The 20866-nt window shown below is 35.9% G+C and overlaps 3 protein-coding genes across 7 annotated transcripts; 1 reads left to right on the forward strand and 2 right to left on the reverse strand.

The window, feature by feature from the left end:
- On the reverse strand, nt 1-5801 carry LOC149726053 (uncharacterized). Of its 3 annotated transcripts, none has more exons than XM_089890600.1 (9): nt 5573-5800; nt 4697-4820; nt 4087-4157; nt 3377-3485; nt 2778-2899; nt 2326-2412; nt 1799-1935; nt 690-849; nt 1-434 (listed from the first exon to the last, which is right to left on the reverse strand). In XM_089890600.1, the coding sequence occupies exons 1-9, from the start codon at nt 5658-5660 to the stop codon at nt 271-273; spliced, it is 1062 nt and encodes a 353-aa protein (XP_089746726.1). In that variant the 5' UTR covers nt 5661-5800; the 3' UTR covers nt 1-270. The 3 variants fall into 3 exon arrangements, with proteins under 3 accessions (XP_089746726.1, XP_089746727.1, XP_089746728.1); XM_089890601.1 differs by lacking the exon at nt 5573-5800 and adding an exon at nt 5076-5195 and having other exon boundaries at nt 4697-4880; XM_089890602.1 differs by lacking the exons at nt 4087-4157; nt 4697-4820 and having other exon boundaries at nt 5573-5801.
- A 2815-nt stretch (nt 5802-8616) lies between these two features.
- Nucleotides 8617-14453, reverse strand: LOC149726054 (uncharacterized). 2 transcript variants are annotated; one of them, XM_089890595.1, is made up of 9 exons: nt 14246-14452; nt 13266-13389; nt 12656-12726; nt 11948-12056; nt 11343-11464; nt 10940-11026; nt 10415-10551; nt 9306-9465; nt 8617-9050 (listed from the first exon to the last, which is right to left on the reverse strand). In XM_089890595.1, exons 1-9 carry the CDS (start codon nt 14331-14333, stop codon nt 8887-8889), a joined length of 1062 nt encoding a protein of 353 aa, XP_089746721.1. In that variant the 5' UTR covers nt 14334-14452; the 3' UTR covers nt 8617-8886. The 2 variants fall into 2 exon arrangements, with proteins under 2 accessions (XP_089746721.1, XP_089746722.1); XM_089890596.1 differs by lacking the exons at nt 12656-12726; nt 13266-13389 and having other exon boundaries at nt 14246-14453.
- A 3030-nt stretch (nt 14454-17483) lies between these two features.
- LOC149726055 (uncharacterized) lies at nt 17484-20436 on the forward strand. Of its 2 annotated transcripts, none has more exons than XM_089890593.1 (10): nt 17484-17728; nt 17784-17957; nt 18056-18228; nt 18287-18421; nt 18791-18944; nt 19198-19273; nt 19404-19504; nt 19638-19755; nt 19812-19899; nt 20181-20436. In XM_089890593.1, the coding sequence occupies exons 1-10, from the start codon at nt 17600-17602 to the stop codon at nt 20257-20259; spliced, it is 1227 nt and encodes a 408-aa protein (XP_089746719.1). In that variant the 5' UTR covers nt 17484-17599; the 3' UTR covers nt 20260-20436. The 2 variants fall into 2 exon arrangements, with proteins under 2 accessions (XP_089746719.1, XP_089746718.1); XM_089890592.1 differs by having other exon boundaries at nt 17486-17728; nt 19198-19339.
- The last annotated feature ends 430 nt before the right edge of the window (nt 20437-20866 follow it).

The raw sequence follows: 20866 nt of genomic DNA on the forward strand, positions 1-20866 counted from the left end.
TTTTGCATTGCCTATGAAGTTTTATTTGCTATTGAAGTCATACGTGTAGTTAGTCTGCATACAAAAGAAACCCAAATATAAAATTACTGCATCAGCAACTCACAACGCTGGTAAATTACTTGCTGCATCTACAGTTGTGGTTTATACTACAGCATAGTACATCTAATGTTGCAGCAAATCTTAGCAGTTGGTAAAAATTGTTACAAAATAGAGCCATCTCTGTAGCATAATTAGTGTGAGCTACAACTGCATTTGATTTGTGGGAAGCATTTACTCATTGAGTAAAGGATCATCAGTCTTGCCCTTGAACAAGTTTTGAAAGAAGCTTGGCACATTTATAACTTTACCAGTCCTGCAAGATTCTTCAACAGCTTCGCACAAATAAGTCGCACGCAGCGTGTCGCTTGGTTTTACACGACTAACTGATGTTGTACCTTCAAAACAATTAGCGTGATTATTTGCGCATCAGGCTAAACGGTGTGATTATTGGGCAAGACAGCTAATTTTCTCAGATGTTTTTTTGAAGGGTTGTTGAAGTTGTCAGCTGTACATTCAAACAAAAAAATTTCAAAAATTTTTACAAGCGGGCGCGAGGTGTATGAAACAGAACACCTTTGTTTTAAGGCTTGTCGTTGCCTGGGCAAGCAAGGATAAATCAGTTAAATTATTTTAATTATTTATAAATTCACCTTTAATTAAATCAACAAAATGTTTCAATTCTTCCTGGTAAGCCGCTGCATATCTTGTGGGAAATGAATAAAATATTTCATCTCGTTCCGCCCCTCCGTTTCTTATAAGGCCCGACTTAAGAGGATTATCGCTTATGATGTTTCCTTTTTCACCATAAATCTATACGGGTAAGATGTAGCATACATTGTAAAGATGTAATATCTACTTTACATACATATGTACTTTACATAGATCATTTTCTGTGGTTTGCTGTTTAAATGTCTGTTTACTGTTCTTCACCAACACTAACAGTGATCTAACACGGGTGATCTGGCTCTTTAACCGACAAATATTGTTAAACAAGCATGTGTCAAAATATTCTTTTAAATATTATAATAGTTATTTTAATTAGTTTAATCCATTTAGGTGGTCACTGTTAGTGGTTTAGGGCAAATAAATGGTGAAATTTAAACAGCAGACCAAATGGCTTGACAAGGTTTTAATATCTCTAAGTTTCTTTTTATATAAATATATCATACCAGATGTTAAACCTGCTGGTGAAAAATTAGTTCTACATTATTTTTTTGGCCAAACAGGTTTTTTTCAAGATTACTTCTCTTACAGACGCCTGTATTTTGATAAGTCATGGAAGTGGTACCATAGGTTCAAAAAGTCCAAGGTTCCAAGGTGCATGTGTGCCAAAGGCGCCAAAGTTTATTTGTCATGCGTGGCGTTATTTGCTTGTTATCATGATATCGATGTTTAATAAGCTGATCATTGTATCATTAATAGTTTAAATGTTTCTTGTTTAATCCTCATGTTACTTATGTTAATCATGCATTTATACTGGCTACTTATTGGAAATCTAATTTTACAGGGTAAACATGGTCACCCATGTCAGGGGCTTATGGTTTGCGTGTTTTTGAGAGTTTTTAAATTACTCATATTTGAAAGGAATTTTGTAACCTTCTTTTTTGTTTTTTTAACAATAAATGAAAAAGGCATGAAACATTTAATATTTTTTAATAAAGTAAAATGAGAGATCCAATGCACAAAAAGTATAGAAAGCCATAATGTTCTAATTTCATTTGTAAACTTGAATCAACACAAAGTGATACAAACAATTTACCTGAACAGTTTGATCGTACCCGAACACACAATGACGCGATGCATCAATGTGAGCAATCACCCCACATGGAAACTTCAACACAACAAACACGGTGTCGTAATCATCCAAAGCTTTGATTTCAGGGTCAAATGTATGAGCTAAGGTATGGAGATAAAAGTAATTTAATTATTACATTGATAATATATTTACAACAAAACTATATAATAGATAGGTTCTTATGCAAGACACTTAACAGTAATTGATACAACTTACAAACCAGTGGTCACTTATCCGTTGCCTATATTATTCAGCTATGCATAAAAATAATCACCTACAAAATTACAAAAAAAAACACATGTGTTATAACTACTGTCGTTTCCCCCTCATGCGAGGGTAAACAGGTTACATATATGGTAACTCGTAAGCTGGCATGAGATTTTATTCGGACATTTTCTAGTATGAGCAAACTTACAATATATTGGACTTTTTGACTGGCTTTTGCAGTTTCAATTACCCAGTCAATACATTAATATAAACATATACACAACCTGTGGTATACACAGTTACAGGGTCTTCTTCTAATATCCAACGTAGCATGTCCAAGTCATGGATCAAGCAATCATGGAAGATCCCACCTAGTTATAAAGATGCAATGTGTTAAACAGCTATGTACTGCAAATGAAAGGAACTTGATAGTTGATACTAAAGGTATTTTACTGAGATTACTTAAAATTACCTACATAAATAGTTTTCCTAATTATAAATTAGACCTTTCTTGGAAAATAGGGTAAAAAAACGTTTAATTACTCAAAATTAATTACAAAATTTAGGTAAAAACTTAAAATTAGTCAGAATTAACTAATTCTAAATAATTCACTTTAATAAAAGTCAATAAATGGTAAAATTAAATAGGAACACTATTTTTAAGATTAATTGCTATAAAGTTTAACAGACTACTAGTTTAAAAGTTGTAAAATAATTATTTAACTATTTTGAGAACCTGAGATTTTGAAATAATCTATAGAAGGTCTTGGTGAATCTCTTGAACAAATTTTAACGCTATGAATCGGGCCAACTGTGTGTCGCTGTTCGCGCATTTTGTACAACTGAGGGTCAAAACGCCTGAAAAGGTTTATCGCAGGTAAATAAAAATTTTAAAGTGTAAGAGACACAACTTTTGCCTGTGTGATATTTCATATGGTGTTGTGGAATATTATAAAAAAGGGGGAATGCGGTGAAAAAATTAGTGGTTTCAAAACCTGATTATTATAATGTAGTATCATATGTGTTGTCATAAAGAAACATCTTTTCTTACCTAAATGCAGAGTTTAAATACATATGCCGGCTTAAGAGTTTTATTGTATGTAACTTTGTGGGTGATGGTTTCTACATGGCTGATAATTTAGACAACCCATTACAATTAGTGATTCCTGGGTTGGAGCAATTGCCGTTAAGCGTCTTGCCCAAGGAACATGTACGCTCACAATGGTAGCAGCGACGAGCCCTGAACCCATTACCCCTGGGAGTCTTGGTTATAGACCAATGCACTAACACTGACCTTTATGCCAGGACAAGAAATTATAGAACTAAATAGAATACCTGTTAAACGCACACAACAGAACCAAGCCTTTATCTTTTGCTTCTCTATAACAACTCATCACAGTATCCAGGCCGATAGCAATCGGTTTCTCGCAAAGAATATGCTTTCCTGAAGTATTGATTAAAATAATAAATAATTTACTTTTTTATGAATTATTGTAGATCGGTAAAGATAGACATGATATTGTTACCTAAAGTAACTAAGGAATCTAAAAGTCACTGAATAGGTAAGCATATAAATATATATATTTAATAAATACTTATCTCAACAATAGATAAGTATTAGTTTAGCATACACCTCAATATATAAATTAACATTTTTATCAATCAACGGTTGAAGTAGTATTATAATACAATTTCTTGTGTAGTAAGATGGGGGAAGATGGGACACCTTTTCATTCTATTTTCGTCTTATTTGGTAGTAAACAAAAAAAAAATATAAAACCGTATTCTCACAACTCCTACAGGCCATTGTTAATTGTTTAAAACAGGTTCAAGATATTTATATATTATGTACTAAAAGTGTCCCATCTTCCCCCCCCCCCTACTCCATAAAACCTAACAGAAAATTTAAAATATAATGTGTACATATAATGTTAACAATTTCAATTAAAAGCAAATGTATTCTTGTCTGCCTTTCCTAGTAAAGGCAGAGCTGCGCAAATTGCTGCGATATTGCGAGCTGAATTTCACGGCCTATTACAACGTACCAGTTTTTAAAGCCAACTTTAGGTACGGCTCATGCTTGTCAGTAGGAGTACATATTATCACTCCTTCAACACTTTAAAACATGAAATGTTTGATGTTAATAAATAAAACATAGCCCATATATACTTTGTTAGAACAGATGATACGTGTGTACAGAGACAAATACACCCATTAATTGTACGACAAAAATGGTGTCAATTAAATAAATGAATGTAACTTACTTTATCCTTGTGTGGTCGGAAAGGACAGTCATTATAACACGGGTGTTCATACACCTCGTGCCAGCTTACGAGTTACCATGTATGTTACTTTGTGAATGTATATTTTTTTGGATTTGGTTTTTTACCGTTTTATGTATGGCTGATAACTTGGACAACCCATTAGTGACCACTGGGTTGAAGCAATTGCCGTTAAGTGTCTTGCCCAATGACACATACGCCCACAATGGTAGCAGCTACAAGCCTTAAACCCATTACTTCTGGGACAGTTTTACCCGTGAAGTCGCAAAATAAAGAGTGGTGAAAAATTTTTAAAAAGTTAAAATGGGTTGTGGGCAAAAAGTTTTGGAAGCCTTTTACACGAGTAAAACACAGCTAGTTAAAGAAAACTTACAGAGGGTCAGTGAAAGCTTTTTCAATTTCATCACAATGAACCACTGTGACATTATTTAGATTATTCTTGGTCAAAACTTGATTTGCATGACTGAGGTTAGATTCAACCAAGTAGAGAAGTTCAACTGAAAATATTAATGACTTATTCATAGCCAAATAGTATGGGAACTTATAAATAAATGCAACTTACTTATCCTCGCATGGTGGGACAACGACAGTCGTTGTAACACGGGTGTTCTGTTTCATACACCTCGTGCCCACTTACCACATATGTTGTGCAGATTGTTTTTTGAATCACTGACAATTTAGACAAATGCCTTTAAGTGTCTTAGCAAGAACACCCCATACGTCCACAGTGGTAGCAGCGATAAGCCTTGAACCAATATCCCCCGGGTTAAAGGCAGGCGCGCTAACCAACTGTGCTGGCTAAATATGGGCACTTTGTCGCATTGTTTGCATTTTGAGGTTTCATTTCTGTAACAATTATGTAATGGGGTTTTTTAGTTCGTCACGTCCCAATAAAAAACAAAACGTGTGTCCGAAAACCCAAACCCTTCTCTCTCTCTCTCTCCCCTCCCTCTTTCTTTCTCTTTATTTTCTTACGTTCTTTCCACTCAAAGAGAGAGAGAGGCCGCGTAAGCGTGACAGACAGTTTGAGTTATCACAGTAAAGCGTGGACACAATGACTCTTGACTTCCGTACAGATATTTTCCCATGAAACTCGAGAACAAACCCGTTTAAAACAAGCGCACAGTAAAAACGGCACTTCTAGACAAATTAAACGACATCTATATAACTTAGATGATGGTGAAGCACTTTATACTATATATATATAAATACACACGCAACACAAACTGAAACACAAGTCAAAACTTACCATTTGGATTGTGTATGACATTATCCAAATGTATCAAGCCCATTCTTCCAAGACCACACAGGATAAGGCCGATGGGTTTTCTACTCATCGTGTACGATTTTAAAATTACAGCTAATGAACAGAACTACTTTAATCTGCTTTGTATGAAAATTAACATAACCCAACGCTAAAGCGAACTGTCCAAATCTCAATACGACCGACGACTAAATTGTCATGAACGCAGTACGGCTTAAGTAATCACGAGTGGACGCAAGAAAAAGGCAGCCTCAGAGATAGACGTTTAGTAAAGTCAGTGTTTGCATTTTATTTTGTTGTCCCAACAGACAGAAAGCAAGGTATTTGTGGTTACGCCAGTTGAAACAAAATCATCAAAAATGCTGACTATGGTTGCCGCTATGTATATCATATCATGAAATTACTCTAGCATTTCCACAATTACTCGAGCGTGACATGTAAACAAATCGACGAACAAACGAGCGGCATCAGGCTAGGGACAAACGTGAGGACAACAAGAGTATAAGAAAGCTCCTACTGCCTCACAACACAGAAAATAGAAGGAATTTTATAGCATGAAACGTGTGCGCGAACACAAAACACGGAAGAGATAGCCCCAGTGGTCACTAATGGGTTGTTTTCAGCCATACATAAAAAAAATCCAAAAAAAAATAATTACCCACAAAGTAACATACAAGATAACTCGTAAGCTGGCACGAGGTGTTAAACCCGTGTGATAACGACTGTCGTTTTCCGGCCACGCGAGGATAAAGTAAGTTTCATTTATTCATTCATTCATAGTTGTCACCAGAAATTGCAGGCTATCTATCATTTCTTTATATTGATATGAAACACACAGGATGTCTCGCTCAATCATAAGCACAGTTACGCCAGATGGAATAGTTACGCAACACGACTGTTTAATATTCGATCTTTATGCATTAAGTTAATTTGGAAAACTATAATATAATATATATCTGTGCCCGAAACACGCTCAATCGTTACACCCGCTTGCCTTTTCTGTATTTAGATTTTTAACGAAAACACATATATAGTAGGGTGGGGGAAGATGGGACACCTTTAGCACAAAATATCCAAATACAGTAGTACTAATAAATGGGACGAGAAAATAGAGGGAAAAGGTGTCCCACCTTTCATTTTGTATCTCATTTTGTATCTTGTTTTTCTTTGTCGTTCTTACATATCTCATTTCCTGCATCTCATGTACCAAACGTCTTGTGAGAATACTTAGTAATATATTATACAACCTTTAACCTGCGTACGTTGCATTACGTCACATAATGACATAACTCGCAGTAGGCTTATGCATTTCTATAGAGAAAGCAAAAATATAAAACGAGAGGTTTCAGCATTCTCGCCACAAAGTTACCGACAGTGGACACCAGTCGCATCTAGGCATGCAAACGGCCAGAGATCAAAAACTCACTGGTTTCTGGAGATTTCTCTTTCCAGGGCAACTTTCAAATTGACTCTTGGAGATTGTTGGAGATTGACGACAGAAACACAAATGTTGGAAACTCGACGCCCTTTGATCCTTAGTACCCAACTACCGGTCGCTTACTTGATCGCTAGATGCACAATAATAATGATGTCATTGGAGATTTTTATCAAGTACCTACGTTTGAATCCGAACAGCCGGACTTTAGGCAAGACACTTAACGGCTATTGTTCCAACCCGGTAATCACTAATAGGTTGTCCAAATTACCACATACAGAAAAACTGTCACAAAGTTACATACCTGGTAACTCGCTACGTTGAAATGGAACACCCGTGTTGTAACAAACGTTATTTTCCTTTCATGCAAGAGTAAAGCAAGTTCCATTCATTCTTCTGATGTTAAATTAAATGCGAGTCAGGTCTGTCGAGTTTAGTAGACTTAAAATTTGGTAAGATGTTCTGTTTGGTTTAACGTAGCAGGGTGGGAAAGATGGGACAACATTCCAGTCCTCCGTCCCATTTGGTAGTAAACAAAGATCAATCAATGAATTATAAAGCCGTATCCTCGTAACATTAAACACCGATTTACAAAGAAGATAAAAACGCTTGTAAACGTATCTAAGTTTCCAGTTTTAAAAATTAAAGACTGAGAATCAAGATATGAAGGTTGGGAATTGATATGTGTAGATGAACAACACTGAGAACGAGAACAAAAAACTGTTTGAGGAAAAATGCACCACAAGTACTTTGAAAAACATGTAGGCACACACATTGTATTATAGGCCCACTGGTTGAATCTATACAATACCGTATTTAACTTTATATTTTTTAGGAACGAAATCGCTGATAAAGTAAACCCCAGGCCCCCTTTGTTTGAGTAATATCAGGAACCCAAAACAAGCGACAATAAAAATACTTAATTTGGAGTTTGTTTAACTAACTATATATTTTAGAAAATAATATCTTTGAAATATATATTTCTTACTTAATTGCGCAGTCGAAAATTATCCATGTAGGGTGGGGTAAGATGGGACACCTTTGACACATAATAAATTAATATCCTGATCATGTTTTAAACAATTAACAACGGTCTATGGGAGTCGTGAGGATAAAGTTTTATAAAAAAAATCGTTAAATGTTTGTTTACTACCAAATTGGAAGAGAAAATAGGTTGAAAAGGTGTCCCATCTCCTCCCACCTTACTATATGTTTGCGGTTTAGGAGCCACGCTTTTTTGACACTTTTACTCAGATTAGATTTCCCTCCAGCCTGTTTTAACAATTGTCGTTTTTTTTCTGTAGTTTTAATTACTCAGATCTTTGGTAATGTATTTGAAGGGATATATGCTACAAATTTATGTTAAATTACATAAAATGACGAAGTGTCACAAATACGTTTTGTGTATTCAATGTAAAAGAGAGATTTACAATGTTTATCTTGTCCACTAGGAAATCTGGTCGGCTTTTCCACGAACAGCTCGAGTGTGTAAACCGCATCTGCAGCAAAACGACTCGCGAGTGTTTACGTCATTTCCATTTGAATTGTAAGTTTTCTTTTCATTAACAATTTACAAACGACATAACAAACCATCTTTTGCATTGCCTATGAAGTTTTATTTGCTATTGAAGTCATACGTGTAGTTAGTCTGCATACAAAAGAAACCCAAATATAAAATTACTGCATCAGCAACTCACAACGCTGGTAAATTACTTGCTGCATCTACAGTTGTGGTTTATACTACAGCATAGTACATCTAATGTTGCAGCAAATCTTAGCAGTTGGTAAAAATTGTTACAAAATAGAGCCATCTCTGTAGCATAATTAGTGTGAGCTACAACTGCATTTGATTTGTGGGAAGCATTTACTCATTGAGTAAAGGATCATCAGTCTTGCCCTTGAACAAGTTTTGAAAGAAGCTTGGCACATTTATAACTTTACCAGTCCTGCAAGATTCTTCAACAGCTTCGCACAAATAAGTCGCACGCAGCGTGTCGCTTGGTTTTACACGACTAACTGATGTTGTACCTTCAAAACAATTAGCGTGATTATTTGCGCATCAGGCTAAACGGTGTGATTATTGGGCAAGACAGCTAATTTTCTCAGATGTTTTTTTGAAGGGTTGTTGAAGTTGTCAGCTGTACATTCAAACAAAAAAATTTCAAAAATTTTTACAAGCGGGCGCGAGGTGTATGAAACAGAACACCTTTGTTTTAAGGCTTGTCGTTGCCTGGGCAAGCAAGGATAAATCAGTTAAATTATTTTAATTATTTATAAATTCACCTTTAATTAAATCAACAAAATGTTTCAATTCTTCCTGGTAAGCCGCTGCATATCTTGTGGGAAATGAATAAAATATTTCATCTCGTTCCGCCCCTCCGTTTCTTATAAGGCCCGACTTAAGAGGATTATCGCTTATGATGTTTCCTTTTTCACCATAAATCTATACGGGTAAGATGTAGCATACATTGTAAAGATGTAATATCTACTTTACATACATATGTACTTTACATAGATCATTTTCTGTGGTTTGCTGTTTAAATGTCTGTTTACTGTTCTTCACCAACACTAACAGTGATCTAACACGGGTGATCTGGCTCTTTAACCGACAAATATTGTTAAACAAGCATGTGTCAAAATATTCTTTTAAATATTATAATAGTTATTTTAATTAGTTTAATCCATTTAGGTGGTCACTGTTAGTGGTTTAGGGCAAATAAATGGTGAAATTTAAACAGCAGACCAAATGGCTTGACAAGGTTTTAATATCTCTAAGTTTCTTTTTATATAAATATATCATACCAGATGTTAAACCTGCTGGTGAAAAATTAGTTCTACATTATTTTTTTGGCCAAACAGGTTTTTTTCAAGATTACTTCTCTTACAGACGCCTGTATTTTGATAAGTCATGGAAGTGGTACCATAGGTTCAAAAAGTCCAAGGTTCCAAGGTGCATGTGTGCCAAAGGCGCCAAAGTTTATTTGTCATGCGTGGCGTTATTTGCTTGTTATCATGATATCGATGTTTAATAAGCTGATCATTGTATCATTAATAGTTTAAATGTTTCTTGTTTAATCCTCATGTTACTTATGTTAATCATGCATTTATACTGGCTACTTATTGGAAATCTAATTTTACAGGGTAAACATGGTCACCCATGTCAGGGGCTTATGGTTTGCGTGTTTTTGAGAGTTTTTAAATTACTCATATTTGAAAGGAATTTTGTAACCTTCTTTTTTGTTTTTTTAACAATAAACGAAAAAGGCATGAAACATTTAATATTTTTTTATAAAGTAAAATGAGAGATCCAATGCACAAAAAGTATAGAAAGCCATAATGTTCTAATTTCATTTGTAAACTTGAATCAACACTAAGTGATACAAACAATTTACCTGAACAGTTTGATCGTACCCGAACACACAATGACGCGATGCATCTATATGAGCAATCACCCCACATGGAAACTTCAACACAACAAACACGGTGTCGTAATCATCCAAAGCTTTGATTTCAGGGTCAAATGTATGAGCTAAGGTATGGAGATAAAAGTAATTTAATTATTACATTGATAATTTATTTACAACAAAACTATATAATAGATAGGTTCTTATGCAAGACACTTAACAGTAATTGATACAACTTACAAACCAGTGGTCACTTATCCGTTGCCTATATTATTCAGCTATGCATAAAAACAATCACCTACAAAATTACAAAAAAAACACATGTGTTATAACTACTGTCGTTCCCCCTCATGCGAGGGTAAACAAGTTACATATATGGTAACTCGTAAGCTGGCATGAGATTTTATTCGGACATTTTCTAGTATGAGCAAACTTACAATATATTGGACTTTTTTACTGGCTTTTGCAGTTTCAATTACCCAGTCAATACATTAATATAAACATATACACAACCTGTGGTATACACAGTTACAGGGTCTTCTTCTAATATCCAACGTAGCATGTCCAAGTCATGGATCAAGCAATCATGGAAGATCCCACCTAGTTATAAAGATGCAATGTGTTAAACAACCACGTACTGAAGCAAATGTAAGCAATTTAATACTAAAGGTGTTTTACTGATATTCCTTGAATTTATAAACACAAACAGATTTTCCCAATTATAAATTAGACCTTTCTTGGATAAATGGGTAAAGACTTTTAATTACTCAAAATGAACTAATTCTAAATAATTTACTTTGATAAAAGTCTATAAATAGTAAAAATAAATATTAACACCATTTTTAAGATTAATCGCTATATATAGTTTATTACTGGTTTAAAAGTTGTAAAACAATTATTTAACTATTTTGAGAACCTGAGATTTTGAGATAATCTATAGAAGGTCTCGGTGAATCTCTTGAACAAATTTTAACGCTATGAATCGGGCCAACTGTGTGTCGCTGTTCACGCATTTTGTACAACTGAGGGTCAAAACGCCTGAAAAGGTTTATCGCAGGTAAATAAAAATTTTAAAGTGTAAGAGACACAACTTTTGCCTGTGTGATATTTCATATGGTGTTGTGGAATATTATAAAAAAGGGGGAATGCGGTGAAAAAATTAGTGGTTTCAAAACCTGATTATTATAATATAAATGTAGTATCATATGTGTTGTCATAAAGAAACATCTTTTCATACCTAAATGCAGAGTTTAAATACATATGCCGGCTTAAGAGTTTTATTGTATGTAACTTTGTGGGTGATGGTTTCTACATGGCTGATAATTTAGACAACCCATTACAATTAGTGATTCCTGGGTTGGAGCAATTGCCGTTAAGCGTCTTGCCCAAGGAACATGTACGCCCACAATGGTAGCAGCGACGAGCCCTGAACCCATTACCCCTGGGAGTCTTGGTTATAGACCAATGCACTAACACTGACTTTTATGCCAGGACAAGAAATTATAGAACTAAATAGAACACCTGTTAAACGCACACAACAGAACCAAGCCTTTATCTTTTGCTTCTCTATAACAACTCATCACAGTATCCAGGCCGATAGCAATCGGTTTCTCGCAAAGAATATGCTTTCCTGAAGTATTGATTAAAATAATAAATAATTTACTTTTTTATGGATTATTGTAGATCGGTAAAGATAGACATGATATTGTTACCTAAAGTAACTAAGGAATCTAAAAGTCACTGAATAGGTAAGCATATAAATATATATATTTAATAAATACTTATCTCAACAATAGATAAGTATTAGTTTAGCATACACCTCAATATATAAATTAACATTTTTATCAATCAACGGTTGAAGTAGTATTATAATACAATTTCTTGTTTAGTAAGATGGGGGAAGATGGGACACCTTTTCATTCTATTTTCGTCTTATTTGGTAGTAAACAAAAAAAAAATATAAAACCGTATTCTCACAACTCCTACAGGCCATTGTTAATTGTTTAAAACAGGTTCAAGATATTTATATATTATGTACTAAAAGTGTCCCATCTTCCCCCACCCTACTCCATAAAGCCTAATAAAAAATTTAAAATATAATGTGTACATATAATGTTAACAATTTCAATTAAAAGCAAATGTATTCTTGTCTGCTTTTCCTAGTAAAGGCAGAGCTGCGCAAATTGCTGCGATATTGTGAGCTGAATTTCATGGCCTATTACAACGTACCAGTTTTTAAAGCCAACTTTAGGTACGGCTCATGCTTGTCAGTAGGAGTACATATTATCACTCCTTCAACACTTTAAAACATGAAATGTTTGATGTTAATAAATAAAACATAGCCCATATATACTTTGTTAGAACAGATGATACGTGTGTACAGAGACAAATACACCCATTAATTGTACGACAAAAATGGTGTCTATTAAATAAATGAATGTAACTTACTTTATCCTTGTGTGGTCGGAAATGACAGTCATTATAACACGGGTGTTCATACACCTCGTGCCAGCTTACGAGTTACCATGTATGTTACTTTGTAAATATATATTTTTTTGGTTTTGGTTTTTTACCGTTTTATGTATGGCGGATAACTTGGACAACCCATTAGTGACCACTAGGTTGAAGCAATTGCCGTTAAGTGTCTTGCCCAAGAACACATACGCCCACAATGGTAGCAGCTACAAGCCTTAAACCCATTACTTCTGGGACAGTTTTACCCGTGAAGTCGCAAAATAAAAAGTGGTGAAAAATTTTTAAAAGGTTAAAATGGGTTGTGGGCAAAAAGTTTTGGAAGCCTTTCACACGAGTAAAACACAGCTAGTTAAAGAAAACTTACAGAGGGTCAGTGAAAGCTTTTTCAATTTCATCACAATGAACCACTGTGACATTATTTAGATTATTCTTGGTCAAAACTTGATTTGCATGACTGAGGTTAGATTCAACCAAGTAGAGAAGTTCAACTGAAAATATTAATAACTTATTCATAGCCAAATAGTAGGGGAACTTATAAATAAATGCAACTTACTTATCCTCGCATGGTGGGACAACGACAGTCAATTTAACATGGGTGTTCTGTTTCATACACCTCGTGCCCGCTTACAAGTTACCATGTATGTAACTTATTTATCCTCGCATGGCGGGGCAACAACAGTCATTATAACACAGGTGTTCTGTTTCATACACCTTGTGCCCACTTACATGTTACCACATATGTTGTGCAGATTGTTTTTTGAATCACTGACAATTTAGACAAATGCCTTTAAGTGTCTTAGCAAGAACACCCCATACGTCCACAGTGGTAGCAGCGATAAGCCTTGAACCCATATCCCCCGGGTTAAAGGCAGGCGCGCTAACCAACTGTGCTGGCTAAATATGGGCACTTTTGTCGCATTGTTTGCATTTTGAGGTTTTATTTCTGTAACAATTATGTAATGGGGTTTTTTAGTTCGTCACGTCCCAATAAAAAACAAAACCTGTGTCCGAAAACCCAAACCCTTCTCTCTCTCTCTCTCCCCTCCCTCTTTCTTTCTCTTTATTTTCTTAAGTTCTTTCCACTCAAAGAGAGAGAGAGGCCGCGTAAGCGTGACAGATAGTTTGAGTTATCACAGTAAAGCGTGGACACAATGACTGTTGACTTCCGTACAGATATTTTCCCATGAAACTCGTATACAAACCCGTTTAAAACAAGCGCACAGTAAAAACGGCACTTCTAGAAAAATTAAACGACATCGATATAACTTAGACGATGGTGAAGCACTTTATACTATATATATAAATACACACGCAACACAAACTGAAACACAAGTCAAAACTTACCATTTGGATTGTGTATGACATTATCCAAATGTATCAAGCCCATTCTTCCAAGACCACACAGGATAAGGCCGATGGGTTTTCTACTCATCGTGTACGATTTTAAAATTACAGCTAATGAACAGAACTACTTTAATCTGCTTTGTATGAAAATTAACATAACCCAACGCCAAAGCGAACTGTCCAAATCTCAATACGACCGACGACTAAATTGTCATGAACGCAGTACGGCTTAAGTAATCACGAGTGGACGTAAGAAAAAGGCAGCCTCAGCGATAAACGTTCAGTAAAGTCAGTGTCTGCATTTTATTTTGTTGTCACAACAGACAGAAAGCATTTTGTGGTTACGCCAGTTGAAACAAAATCATCAAAAATGCTGGCTATAGTTGCCGCTATGTATATCATATCATGAAATTACTCTAGCATTTCCACAATTACTCGAGCGTGACATGTAAACAAATCGACGAACAAACGAGCGGCACAGGCTAGGGACAAACGTGAGGACAACAAGAGTATAAGAAAGCTCCTACTGCCTCACAACACAGAAAATAGAAGGAATTTTATAGCATGAAACGTGTGCGCGAACACAAAACACGGAAGAGATAGCCCCAGTGGTCACTAATGGGTTGTTTTCAGCCATACATAAAAAAAATCCAAAAAAAAATAATTACCCACAAAGTAACATACAAGATAACTCGTAAGCTGGCACGAGGTGTTAAACCCGTGTGATAACGACTGTCGTTTTCCGGCCATGCGAGGATAAAGTAAGTTTCATTTATTCATTCATTCATAGTTGTCACCAGAAATTGCAGGCTATCTATCATTTCTTTATATTGATAGGAAACACACAGGATGTCTCGCTCAATCATAAACACAGTTACACCAGATGGAATAGTTACGCAACACGACTGTTTAATGTTCGGTCTTTATGCATTAAGTTAATTTGGAAAACTATAATATAATATATATCAGTGCTCGAAACACGCTCGATCGTAACACCCGCTTGCCTTTTCTGTATTTAGATTTTTAACGAAAACACATATATAGTGGGGTGGGGGAAGATGGGACACTTTTAGCACAAAATATCTAAACATAGTAGGGTGGGGGAAGATGGGACACCTTTAGCACAAAATATCCAAATACAGTAGTACTAATAAATGGGACGAGAAAATAGAGGGAAAAGGTGTCCCACCTTTCATTTTGTATCTCATTTTGTATCTTGTTTTTCTTTGTCGTTCTTACATATCTCATTTCCTGCATCTCATGTACCAAACGTCTTGTGAGGATACTTAGTAATATATTATACAACCTTTAACCTGCGTACGTTGCATTACGTCACATATAATGACATAACTCGCAGTAGGCTTATGCATTTCTAAAGAGAAAGCAAAAATATAAAACGAGAGGTTTCAGCATTCTCGCCACAAAGTTACCGACAGTGGACACCAGTCGCATCTACGCATGCAAACGGCCAGAGATCAAAAACTCACTGGTTTCTGGAGATTTCTCTTTCCAGGGCAACTTTCAAATTGACTCTTGGAGATTGTTGGAGATTGACGACAGAAACACAAATGTTGGAAACTCGACGCCCTTTGATCCTTAGTACCCAACTACCGGTCGTTTACTTGATCGCTAGATGCACAATAATAATGATGTCATTGGAGATTTTTATCAAGTACCTACGTTTGAATCCGAACAGCCGGACTTTGGGCAAGATACTTAACGGCTATTGTTCCAACCCGATAATCACTAGTAGGTTGTCCAAATTACCACATACAGAAAAACTGTCACAAAGTTACATACCTGGTAACTCGCTACGTTGAAATGGAACACCCGTGTTGTAACAAACGTTATTTTCCTTTCATGCAAGGGTAAAGCAAGTTACATTCATTCTTCTGATGTTAAATTAAATGCGAGTCAGGTCTGTCCAGTTTAGTAGACTTAAAATTTGGTAAGATGTTTTGTTTGGTTTAACGTAGCAGGGTGGGAAAGATGGGACAACATTCCAGTCCTCCGTCACATTTGGTAGTAAACAAAGATCAATCAATGAATTATAAATCCGTATTCTCGTAACATTATACAACGATTTACAAAGAAGATAAAAACGCTTGTAAACGTATCTAAACTTCCAGTTTTGAAAATTAAAGACTGAGAATCAAGATATGAAGGTTGGGAATTGATATGTGTAGATGAACAACACTGAGAACGAGAACAAAAAAACTGTTTGACGAAAAATGCACCACAAGTACTTTGAAAAACATGTAGGCAAACACATTGTATTATACTGGTTGAATCTATACAATACCGTATTTAACTTTATATTTTTTAGGAACGAAATCGCTGATAAAGTAGACCCCAGGCCCCCTTTGTTTGAGTAATATCAGGAACCCAAAACAAGCGACAATGAAAATACTTAATTTGGAGTTTGTTTAACTAACTTAATATTTTAGAAAATAATATGTTTGAAATTTCTTACTTAATTGCGCAGTCGGAAATTATCCATGTTATGGTAGGTTGGGAGAAGATGGGACACCTTTGACACATAATAAATAAATATCCTGATTGTGTTTTAAACAATTAACAACGGTCTATGGGAGCCGTGAGGATAAAGTTTTATAAAAAAAATCGTTAAGTGTTTGTTTACTACCAAATTGGAGGAGAAAATAGGTTGAAAAAGTGTTCCATCTCCCCCCACCTTACTATATGTTTGCGGTTTAGGAGCCACGCTTTTTTGACACTTTTACTCAGATAAGATTTCCCCGCCAGCCTGTTTTAACAATTGTCGTTTTTTTTCTGTAGTTTTAATTACTCAGATCTTTGGTAATGTATTTGAAGGGATATATGCTAAAAACTTATGTTAAGTTACATAAAATGACGAAGTGTCACAAATACGTTTTCTGTATTCAATGTAAAAGAGAGATTTACAATGTTTATCTTGTCCATTAAAGTGTTATCTTTCGGTTGATAAATCTATCCGGCTAATTTTGGGCTATGTTGACTTGCCCTCATTATTTCGAAACATTGTGTATGTTGGGCGTGCGGTAAATCAGTTCATGCTAATGCTCATCTTAACGCAGCACTTTGTCGACAACTCGGTTTATTAGTGGACAAACGAGCGGCATCAAGCTACAAACAGCGTTAGTTCGCCAAACGGGCGCACTGACATATCGTACTCGCTGGAAAAACGCAAAGTGTCTCGACTGCATATATTTGATAGCAAACGACAACTGAAATATAAAAACGTTGCGTGACACTAAAAAAATATGAATACTTATATTAGGGCTACGTCGTGTCAAATTTAACTGTTAAGACGAGTTTATTCGGCAGTTTTCAAGGCAAAGTTTCAAAGTAGACACCATGAATGCTGTTGAACTGGCGTGTTTAGAACCTCACATAAGCTTAAAACCTCCCGTGTATGGAGTAGCTGGAGGTGACGGTAGAAAGGAATTGGCAAAGACGTTTGTTTGCTCGCAGAAAAAATTAAACGTAAGTTTGAATTTTATTCATTCATATTTTATGCTGTAAATTGAGGTATGTTTAGGAATGGGACTCTTCCTTTTACATCGGAGACCTTGGACAAGTTGTACGAAACTTACAACTGTGGACGAAACATCTGCCTCAAATCAGACCTTACTACGCCATGAAGTGCAATCCGTCACAACCAGTGGTACAACTGCTAGCGTCGTTGGGCGTGGGCTTCGACTGTGCAAGCAAGGTAAGCTGAAGATTTTGCTTGCAGCGTAAATTGCATAACTGTATTTCGCAAAAATAAATTCAGTTGAAGTATTAATTTACAATCATATTTACCTTTAGTTTGAAATTGAAAGTGCGTTAAAGTGCGGAGTAAAACCGGATGACATTCTCTTTGCCGTACCCTGCAAGATGTCTTCCCATATTGAGTACGCTTGTCGAACCGGTGTTCGGGCTATGACTTTTGACAACGTTGATGAGCTGCACAAAATAAAACGAATTCATCCAACTGGAAAGTAAACTGTTTTTTTACTCCCCATCTATATTCAAACAACAAACATTAATGAGCGACAGGTTACTCTTACGTTTGAATGTGACGGATTTTGAAAAGGGAGTCAAATTCGGTGACAAATTCGGGGCATCAATGTCAGAAGCCAGGAAGCTGACATTACTATGCAAAGAGCTGAACCTAAACTTGGTTGGGATTTGGTATGGTGTTCGGTTTGGTTTAGTATAGCAGGGTGAGGAAGATGAGAGGCTTTTTGATTCTATTTTCCCATTCCATTTGGTAGTAAACAAAGGACATATAAAGAATTATATAACCGTATCTTTACAACTCCCATAGACTGCCATTAACTCTTTAAAACACGATCAGGATACTTGGATATTCTGTGGTAAAGGTGTCCCATCTTTCCCCACCATATTATACAAGTTCTTAATGTACAATATGGTTAAAATAAACAAAACAATCGACTCTACATAAAGGTACATACGAGACATTAAAAGTACCCGTGTTACGACGACAGTCGTCGCGCGCGATAAATATCAGAGTCCTTTATCTTTTATTTACTTTTGCAGTTTTCACCCTGGAAGTGGAAGCGATTCTTCCGAAGCGACCAGAAACTGCTTACATCGGTGTAAAGAACTTTACGATTTTGCAACTTCAAATAAAATACATTTAAAAATCATCGACATCGGCGGTGGATTCGTTTGTGGCGAGAATTTTATCGAGGTTAGACAATTAATGACGTTGCTGTGTATAGTAGGATGGGAAAGATGGGACATATTTAGCACATAGGTATCCTAATTGTGTTTTAAACAATTAGCATCGGTTTATGGTATAGGGGAGGCTACGGTTATATAATTCTTTAAATGTTCTTTGTTTACTGCCAAATTGGGCGAAAAATTAGAACGAACAGTTGTCCCATCTTCCCCCACCCCAGTATATATTAAAACGTACTTCTAACATTTTGCCCTGGCGTTAGATTAGTGAACAAGTCACTGCTACTGTTGGCAAGCTTTTTCCGCCTGAAACTGGCGTGACAGTGATTGCTGAACCAGGTAGATTCTTCGTGAAAAATGCATTCGGCTTCGTAACACCTGTGCATGGTAAAGCGATCGTTGGTGGTGAGCTTACACTGTATTTCATTTATTTTACGCACAAACCATTGACATAATTTCCTTTCTACAGACAGGGCGAAGTATTACATCGGCGCTGGTGTTTTCTCAACATTCTGTATGACGCTTTTCGAAAAATTTGAAAGAATTCCCGAAAACTTGTCTCGCAAAGCAGTGGGTTTATTGCAAAACTTTGATACGATTCACGCTAACATACCCCACCTTAGTTTGTAATATTTTACCCGCTTTATATTTAACAAAAAAAGTTTATTTTAAGCAGAAAAGTATTTAGAAACTTTGTTTACAGGAAAAGTGTGACTTATACCCCAGTACTGTATACGGTCCCACATGTGCAGGGGTTGACGTCGTACTGAACAACATTCTGCTGCCTGAAGCTCAGATTGGTGACTGGTGGTTCTTTGACAGTAAGTTTACTTATTTAATATCCATCAACATCATGTTCTCACTTTTGCATTTACAGACATGGGAGCTTATTCTTCGTTAGTTAGCCTTGGCTTTAATGGCTACATGGTTTTAAAGACTGGATTCTACATCTCACAAGATATATGGTAACGTTTTAATTATGTTTATATGGTTTGTCATTTTGTAACTCCTCGTGCATTTGTTTTAAACTATGTAGACAATATAAATATTACTTTTATATCTGTATATGTTTTTCGGCCTGAATACAAAAATACCTCAAAACAACAAAATAGAGCAATTGTTTTTATCTAATGGTTAATTTACCTTCGGATAACATTTTCTTAGTTTGTCATATATACAAAAGTGCACGGTTTGTACGGTACTCTTAAACTTATATATCAATCATGCGTATTCTCGTGTTTTTCAGGAATGAAATCTCTGAAAAATTAGACCCTGATTGTCCATTGTTTGAGCAGTATCGTCAACCTCCGAAACTGGACCGTTGATAACTGCTGGTGTAGTTGTTTATCGTCTCTATATTTGGATAATATTTTATCTGTGGGAATCGCTGCACGGATTATTTTAGGCCAGTTCTATTACAGATTGCGTCGAATTTCGGGGCGATTCATTATTGTATATGTAAGTCGCATTTAAAATACAACACGCAGTGAATCGAGAACCAAGTATGTTCTGTTTCAAACACCTAGTGTCCGCTTACAAGTTACCACGTATGTAACTTATTTATCCTCTCATGACGGGGAAACGACAGTCGTTATAACACAGGTGTTTTGTTTCATACACCTCGTACCCGCTTACAAGTTACCACGTATGTAACTTATTTATTCGCGCATGGTGGAGTAATGACAGTCGTTATAACACGGGTGTTCTGTTTCATACACCTCGTGCCTGCTTACAAGTTACCACGTATGTAACTTATTTATCCTCTCATGACGGGGAAACGACAGTCGTTATAACACAGGTGTTTTGTTTCATACACCTCGTACCCGCTTACAAGTTACCACGTATGTAACTTATTTATTCGCGCATGGTGGAGTAATGACAGTCGTTATAACACGGGTGTTCTGTTTCATACACCTCGTACCCGCTTACAAG

This window comes from Ciona robusta, chromosome 12 (assembly GCF_009617815.1).
Source record: "Ciona robusta chromosome 12, ASM961781v2".
In the NCBI taxonomy this organism is placed as follows: Eukaryota; Metazoa; Chordata; class Ascidiacea; order Phlebobranchia; family Cionidae; genus Ciona; species Ciona robusta.